Source organism: Salarias fasciatus, chromosome 14, assembly GCF_902148845.1.
Source record: "Salarias fasciatus chromosome 14, fSalaFa1.1, whole genome shotgun sequence".
Classification (NCBI taxonomy): domain Eukaryota; kingdom Metazoa; phylum Chordata; class Actinopteri; order Blenniiformes; family Blenniidae; genus Salarias; species Salarias fasciatus.
The window spans coordinates 15415677-15424445 of record NC_043758.1 but is presented as its reverse complement, the minus strand read 5'-3'; the positions used below and the strand labels follow the sequence as shown (position 1 = coordinate 15424445).

The following is an 8769-nucleotide window of genomic DNA, read 5'->3' as shown; positions in this document are numbered from 1 at the left end:
CTCAAACTGATCCCCCCCCCCCGCCCCCACCCTTTTTTTTTAACTCCTCTCTCCATTCACTCTCTGCCGCCATCCCAAGTCTAGGACCGGGCTAATTAAGATCCTCAAATACCCATCAACAAGCAAACAGTGAGGACTAGAAGAAAACAAGAAGAAAAGACAGAAAATGTGTGCAGTTAAATGGAGGGCTAGGCCGTTGGATGAACTGTTGGTATCAGTCTATCTATCTATCTATCTATCTATCTATCTATCTATCTATCTATATATCTATCTATCATCTATCTATCTATCTATCTATCCCTTTGTTCACCATGCACAGCAAGAACAAACCAGCAAAAAAAAAACCAAATATATATATAAGCACATTAGAGGAGAGTAAAACAAAAAAATGAAGAAAATAAAATCTATAACATCAAGCTACACACAAAGCACATCCCAGGCTGTTCCTTTAAAAATCGTGCCTTAAATCCACACTGCCAATTCCACTTGACCTCAAAGTTTCCTCTCAGGGTTATTGACAGCAAATGGCCACAGTGAGAACCTACACAAGCCTTTTTAATAAGCTTACGGTATCTTCTATCTCCTAAATGAGATCATTTGAAACAGCAATGTCATGGTTGAGGTTTAAATCAGCTGACTGATACAGAATTATGTGTCACTGCATGTGTGCCTTAATAAGCTTGCAGTGCTGCATTACAGACTGTTGTCTAAGTCATTAATTATTGCCTGAAGCAAAAATCTGCCATTTATTTTTTTCTTTTTTAAACCACGTTAGTACAGGGATTCATGAAGTCAGAAGAACCAGCAGATCATTTGGAACTTATTCTTATTCTGGTAAATACTGCAGGTACCTTGATTTTATCGGTGGTAAATGAACCATTGAAGAGGTGATCAGAGAGTAGTCCAACATAAAATATACCTATTGTTGATGACCTTGTATCTTCAACGTGCACAACACAATGAACGCTATTCTGCAAAGATTTAAAATGAAGACAAATGGAACCTTTAGCAAGATACTCAACAGATTGTGTTTTCAATATTCTAATAATTGAAGTAAAAACAAATAAACTTAAGGTTTAGATGCAAAAGCTTGAATCGACCCTCAACCTACTGTATCCTTGAATGGAGCCAAAGCCCAGTGTCCAAAGTAAGAGTTACATTCCAATCTCGGCATAGTCAGAGAGAAAAAAAAAAAGAGAGATGAAAAATGTAAAACAAAAATCTCCTGGGACAGAAACACAAAGAACAAAAAAATGACAGAACGAAAGACCCACACTGCATTTACCGTTCTGAAGTCTTGCCAGTGTGCAAACCTCAAGAGATGCAGAATGAAAGGTTAACTCCTCTGCCAAATTTAAATATCACTGACAAAATAAAGAAAGATTCAAAGGAGCAGAGCGTGTTTACATTTCACACACAAAAAGGAAACATTTATTCAACCTTCAGTCCCATTGGTTGCTTTTATCTAGCATTGCACCAAAGTATGAAATCACTTGGAGATTTTAGTGGAGGATAACAAGAGGATTTATTGGGATAAAAACCACTCAGCATGGCATAATGGGACAAAGCCCAGCGCTCATTTGTGAAATGTTATGGTGGGTGGGTAACTGATCTAGAGGATAAAACGCTGCCAACATATGGGACTAAAGCAAATTTATCAGTGGTCCCAAACTTTATTTTTTCACTCATTAGGGAATAGGTGTTGGGGTTCACACAGCAATCAAACTAAGTGTACACTACAAGCACTGACCAAAAAAGTCTGACTTCATGGTCATGAAAAAGAAAAATGAATGTTTCCATGTGTACATGTACAGTATCAGCATATGAGTGGGGAATATAAACAAAAATTAAAAAAAAAAAAACAGCAGGAGTAGACAAATGAGGTGATGCAGCAGAACACAAGGATTACACCATTGCAGAACTTAGTGAAAGCAGAAAACAAAGAGCCTTGATGCAATGCAGCCATATCTCTGAAGACTTTATATGAAAATAACTCCCATCCAACAACAATGGTGGGAAACGAATCTGGACCAACACTAAACTAAAACATAAAATAAAAAGCAATTGAAATTGCATTAAGTAATACTGAAGATGACAGTTCCAGACTAGACAAGAGTTTTTTTCCATTTAAGAGGAAAGTAATTTGATTGATGGAAAAAAAAAATGGTTTTAACCGAGCATCGTCAAGTCTTGTCAAAAAATGTAAATAAAATAAATAAAAATGCGATCTACGCCTGGTTTTCAAACTGAACTGAATAGGAACATCCTGCACCAGGTATTCACAGTTTAAATCATGGTTTCATCTTCTTCTCTCTCAAAGAAAACAAAAGACGATGGTGTTCAAAAGCAAATTTACCTATGGTTGACTTATCAACTGCTCTTGGTCCCAAAATTAACAGAGCTAAATATTTAAAGTGTTATTATACCTTACAGTTCATCAGCTGTTGATAAGACTACACAAACAAAGTCAATGAAATGAGCCAAATGAAAGACTATTTTGAGGAATGAAACTTGGGAAAGTAGTCAACTTTATGCCATTAAAATATATATAGAGATGTAGACTATCCAAATATAAATCAGATAATTATAGATTTTGTTGGGTATGCATATGGTGTAATACTCTATCATGGCTTGACAGCGGGAAATACCAAAATGACAGTGAGCACATTTTGATCGCCCCCCAGTGGACTCAGCCCACACTGCTACTTTGGAGGCAGTTGAAGAAATAGGTGCAAATGCAAAGAGCATCTTCCAGTCACATTTTTCACTCACCCTCTCAATTACTGTTTATTAGTCTGCATCAGTCATACCCATTTAGGATAATGACAATCGCAGCGTGCCTCGCTGATTTGGTGTCACCTCTCATATCATCCACTCCAAAAAAACAAACAAAAAAAAAACAAAACAAAACAAAAAAACCCAGCAGCATTCAGTTCACTTGTTCTTGCTTTGCATTTTCTTTAAACTCAAGCTGACCAGGACCAATAACGTAGAGGCAAATATCATTTTTCACCCACATGTCTTGCAAGGGAAGATCAGCACAATCTAACAATACTCAGGCAAGTAAAAAAAAAAAAAAGGAAATCCTAAAAAGCTTAACTGAGTGTAAATGTTATTGCCCTCCTCTGCATTTCTTTATCACCCCATATTCTGCAGCTTCATGGTGAGCGGCCATGCCTTCAACATGCCTTTTGTAACATGACACCAAATACACAGCCTGTCAGTAGCACTCCGTACACAGGTTCCTGTGGCAACAACCCTTTCATCATTTGATTGAAGAGTTTGTTTTTATTAAGAAGGCTATACCAGACGCATAATCACTATACATTGATTTAACATTACCTTTACAATTAAATTCTTCACTGAAATTACAGAATAAATATATGCACATTTTCTTCAAATCTTTGTGAGAGAGAAAACATTAAAAGTGCCTCCTACAAAGCCGTTAGTGGGTGGAGATGGGGAATCCAGAAGCAATGGAGGTGTGGTGGGGTCTTAACAAAGTGTGTGGAAATATCCAGAAAAACCTTCGGCATTGTCTTATAATAATATTCACAAATGTTTTACCATCCGTGCGTCGGCGCATCCTTTTTATGAGAAGCACCCTGATGTAGACAGAAGTCCTCATTAATAATAATAACCATATTAATAAGATATAAAAATTAAATAGAACACTGAACTGTAAATGCGTTGCAGTATCTCTGTTCATAATGTGATATGATAGTTCTGAATAAATCCTCTCACTTCCTGCACTGAAGCGAGTGCATGCAGCAAACTGCAGTTCATTTTTAATATATGTATATATATATATTTTTTTTTTTTTCTCTGTTTTGATCGTTTCCTACAAACTTCATGTGCACAGCCTCTGGGTGTTTGTACATCCTAGTCAGGGGTAAAAGAGACAGAAAGAAAAACCCCAAGTCAGGGAGACGTCCAGCTCCCGTGCGTCTTCAAGGTAACTCCAAAAAAAATGGATTTTAGTGACAGATGTAGGATGGTTTGTAGACTTTTATTCCCCAGTGCCCCTCTTGTTCCTCTTTTGCTCTCTCATGGGCATATAGAGATATTTATATAATATAAAAATAACGACTGTTGACATTGCTGGCTACTCTGAAAAAAAGGCACTTAATTGAAATATCTGAGAATGGCCTCTCCTCCAAAGTGATTTGGGGGGAAACATTGTGACTGTAATATAATATTTTATATCATGCTGCTTTTTCAAGTTAATTTTTTGTATTGGTGTTTCTGTTTTGAGGGTGGCAAAGTGAATATGTTGACTTTCCGTTTTTTTGTTTTTTGTTTTTTGTTTTTCTCCATGGGCTAGAGCTGTTAAAATCGGTAAGATTTTTCCAAGACTTCGAGGTAATCCGGCTTGGTTTGAAGTTTGGCCCTTAACTCGAGGTAATCGCTTTGGGACGGGTCGGGGTAGCAGCCTTTCCCCGCCGTGAAAAGCAATGTCTCCTTCAGTCGTGCATCTTGCTGCAAATCTGGGTACTGCATGCCAGGTGGATGTGCATGCGCCACATGCATGTCCTTTAGTTTGGGTGCTGTCCCATACAAACAGTCTACAAATCCCACGGTCGGTGTGGGCCGCTGACTGTCAATCACTGTCGGGCAAAGCCCTCCATTCTCATGAAATCCTGACATGTCAGCTGTGGTGTGGTTGACTGTAACGATGGTGTTGAGTTGAGAATTGGAGACAGCCAGGGTCCACTCTCTCTCTTTCTCTAACAAGGTTCTGTAGTTACTGTTGCTACTGCTGCCATTGTCTTTCTTCTCTGAAAACTGTGCGCGCTCCTCCTCTGCTATCTCCCCCTCTCTGGGCTTATAGATGGGGTTGTTACACATCTGAGTCACAGGGTGGGGGATGTAATCATAAACGTGGCCATGGGCATGTGTGTGACTCGCATGGCTGTGTGTGTGCATACTGGATGTTGGTTTCTCTGGCGTGCCATTGTTCCCAGCACTGCTCTGTCTGGGTGGATCCTCAAAAATCCTGCACTGCATTTGAATCCCTGTCAGATCCACCTCAGAACGTTTCCGGAAAGGCAGCTTCTTTCTTCGACGAAGAACAAAGGCGAAAAGCCCAGCAGCCACAAACACAGCCGAGATAAAGAGTATGAGTAGGCTGAGGATGAGGACTGAGAGTGGAACCGCCCCTCTTGCACCTGCCTCTCCCATATCGGAGCTTCCTGTGGTGAGGTCATCCCCACCAGGCAGGGCTGGAGAGGGGTTTGAAGAGTATTTAAGCTCCGGACAGATGACCTCAACCTCAAGGGAACGTAGGTCCTTCCCAGACGCAAACTCTGGTGTTTTGCAGATCACATCTCCAACCACAATGACAGAGGAGAGCTTTTCCAGCCATAGCTTGAAGGGGATGATATCACATGAGCAGTCCCAGGGGTTCTGATGAAGATCAATCTGGACGATGGAGGTCAAATGCTCCAAGACGCCAGGTACAGGCAAGGACAGGAAATAATTGTTGCGGAGGCTGAGACGTGCAAGGTTTGTGCCAGCAAAAGTATCACTGGGGAGGGAGCGCAACAGGTTGTCATTGAGAAAAACCAGCTGGAGATTTGGCATTAGGGAAAAGGAGTTAGGTTGTATCTCACGAATAACATTATACTCAAAGTAAAGGTGACTCAACATCTGAAGGCCCCGAAACATCCCAGGTGTAAGTCTTTCAATGTCATTCCCATTTAAATATAAGCTTTTTAGGTTTGGTAGATTGATGAAGGCGCCCTCCTGGACATATGATATCCTATTGTTGCCTAAATGCAATAAATCCAAACTGGAGAAGTTCCAGAAATCGGAACGGTAGATTTTCTGTATTAGGTTTCCACTGAGGTACAATTTCTTGGCATTAAGGGGACGTGGCAGGAGCTCTGAAATGTTGTGAAAGCTTTTCTCTTTACAGTTCACTGTTAGTCCCAGGTCATTGATGTGAAGATTGCAAATACATCCAGCAGGACAAATGATTGGAATTGGAGGCCTTGTTTGGTAACCAGCAATGGGAGGCTGGTTGATACCTGGGTAGATGCTACGTGGGGTTGGGGGATTCTTTGTGGGCCGAGGTCGTTTTGTAGGTTTGAAAACTTTTTCCTTGTTTTCCACAGAAGAGGCTGTGTTGTGAAAGGAGGAGAGCATAGAGGAAGGTTTTGTAGGCCATGTGTTCTCATTGCTGAAAGGAACTCGGGGAATTCCCAGTTTGGCCTCAATCTCTGCATCAGAGAGCAGAGGACAGAGCTCACTGCGTTTGATTTCCCTCAAGTCCTTCCCGTGTAAGTGGAACGGGTACTCACATGTGATCTCACCTACCAAGGCTGTATAGGGTATCCTCTCCAGCCATGTCTTTAGCTGGACAATCTCACAAACACAGTTCCAAGGGTTCTCCTCCAGCTGGATTTCCATTAAGCTCCGCCCCACATACTCCAATGTGCCTTTGTAAGGCAGAGTCTTTAGCCTGTTTCCTCTTAAGTCCAGATGTGTGAGTGATACAGAACGAAAAAGATAATTTGGGAGCACAGGAATCAGATTGTCATTTAATATGAGCACTCTCAACTTGTGGAGGTGTCTGAATGCACCACTTTCAATCCTTTTGATAACATTGTAGTCTGCCTGAAGATACTCTAGACTTTCCAAACCCAGGAAAGTGTCATTGCGAAAAACCTCCAGTTTGTTTTCATGTAGGAACAGTCGTTTGAGTATTCCTAAGCCGTTGAATGCTCCAGCATGGATATCTTGCAAGGCATTATTACCCAGATTAATGGATATGGCGTTGTTAAGATGGAGGAAGCTGTTAAAGTAAAGCTTCCGCATGGAGTTTCTCTGTAGGTTGAGCTTGAAGGGCCGGCTCCATATCTGGGAGATCTGGCTGACATTTGTAAATCCTTTACTGTCACAGTGGACGTGGAAGATGCCCTCTTTGACCTCGCAGTAGCAGGGCTCGAAGCAGGGCTCGTCGATCTCCTCGGAGTCCTCCAGCAGTGGGATCGGGGTGGTCCATCCTAAGGCTATGGTGCTCAGCAAGGTAACCCACAGCATCCTCGCTGACACCGAGGGGATGAAGTCTTGGCTCCAGGGAGAGAGCCACTTCACAGCACTGCAACAGAGAACGGAGGGAGGGAGAGAGAGAAAGAATTGAAAGGACGGGAAGGAATGGGTGAAAAAGATAACACACACACACACACCCAAGGAAAGTTTGAGGTGAAAGAGGCAGATGGAGGGGAGAGAAGAGAGGAATGGCGCATTAGTTTCAGTAGAATGAAAAGCTGCTTTGAAATGAATACTAATGAATAATAGAATGACGTTAGAGACTACTTTAGATTCCACGATATTGCCGGGTATTTTCAAACAAAATATAAACCAGGCACCCTTGGATGGGCAATGTGATACGACGCAACACAAACAAATATCCGCAGTCGGACAGTTAACTTCACTATATAGGCGGGGTTGTCATTTATTATACGGCAGATATGCTGGTAAGGTCACAATAAATTACCTTAGAGATGCTTATCACTGTGAATAAAGGGAGGCAGCAGAAGGCTGGTGAGGTTAGTGGTGAGGAGACACCGTCCCCCGCTGTATTTATTATGTAACAGGGACTTCAATCATGCTTTTTGTAAATGAGAGTCCAGGATGGAGCAGCAGGCGTGAGAGCTGGCGGATTGAAGGTCTAGCAGAGCTAAGGAATAGGTGTCAGCTTGGTGAACATTAGTGAGACGAAACTGTCTGATGGCTTTCAGATCATCCATCCTTTTGAAGTTAATCTAATCATATTTCTCTACCCATGTGTCCGTCTTATGTAAATCTTTCACAACAAATATTTAGGCCTGTGACCCCCACAACAGACTCTGGCGCTGCCACAGAGAATACAGGGCCCGGAGTGATCAACTGAAAAATGCCAATTGGATGAGAAAAATACACGAAAAATGAAAATGTTCTAATTGTTCGAGAGCACCGATGTGCGAGCAGAGACGACTTGTCCTGAGTGTATGTATTCGGTTCAATCGTGCACATACAAATCCTTTGAATAATGAAACTATCAGTGCATTCGTTGTAATTTAACCTGTCATCTCGCCAAATATACAATCAATGGAACTTCCTCTGGCTTTCCCAATCGGCGATGCCATTTGAGAATTAGAGAAGCAGCGGCACGAGTGAAAAGCGCAGTGGGCGACGCTGCTGCTCCAAGAAGCGCAGCTATTAGGCAGTGTTTGGAAGGGAAAAAAATCCCGGCAAATCCACAAAAAAAAAAAAAAAAAAAAAAAAAAATCTAGATTTTTTTTCCCTCTTTTGTAAAGAGTCATTCACAGAAAGTCATTATTGTGAATGTAAACATATTTTGTTTCGCATTGATGAGGTTCTGTTTTGAGATGGAAAAAAGTATCTCCGTGGTGTTATTTTCAAAGATTCCCCCTCTCTGTTACACGTTCACAAAAAAGCAGAGAGAGAGAGAGATGTTTTTTTTTTTTTTGAAGTTTTCAAACGTACGAAGGCAGACGCACAGCTGTCCGACAAAAGAATGTGTTGAAAATCCAAACGTGCGCCTCGACCGTCTGCAGGAGCAGCAGAGCCGCTGTCCATGGTGCTGAAATCAAAAACCCAGCGACAGCAAACGATAGAAGAGGGAGAAGGGAAAGAAAAAACACACGGTACGTTGTAATTTCTCCAAAAAGAAGAAAAAAATCGCAAAAAAAAATGAAAATTGGAAAACGATTAAAAAAAAAAAATCCTCGAACACAGGTGTCCTGGCTACGAAATGTGCCG

The 8769-nt window shown here is 41.4% G+C and overlaps 1 protein-coding gene across 1 annotated transcript in view; it reads right to left on the bottom strand.

Moving 5' to 3' along the window:
• Window positions 1-3242: 3242 nt before the first annotated feature.
• Window positions 3243-8769, bottom strand: part of slitrk3a (SLIT and NTRK-like family, member 3a) — a 6889-nt gene continuing 1362 nt past the window's right edge. Inside the window, exon 3 of the mRNA XM_030108113.1 lies at window positions 3243-7102. Within this exon, the coding sequence (XP_029963973.1) occupies window positions 4330-7044 (2715 nt within the window). The 5' untranslated portion in view covers window positions 7045-7102 and the 3' untranslated portion in view covers window positions 3243-4329. The remainder of the gene's footprint in view (window positions 7103-8769) is intronic.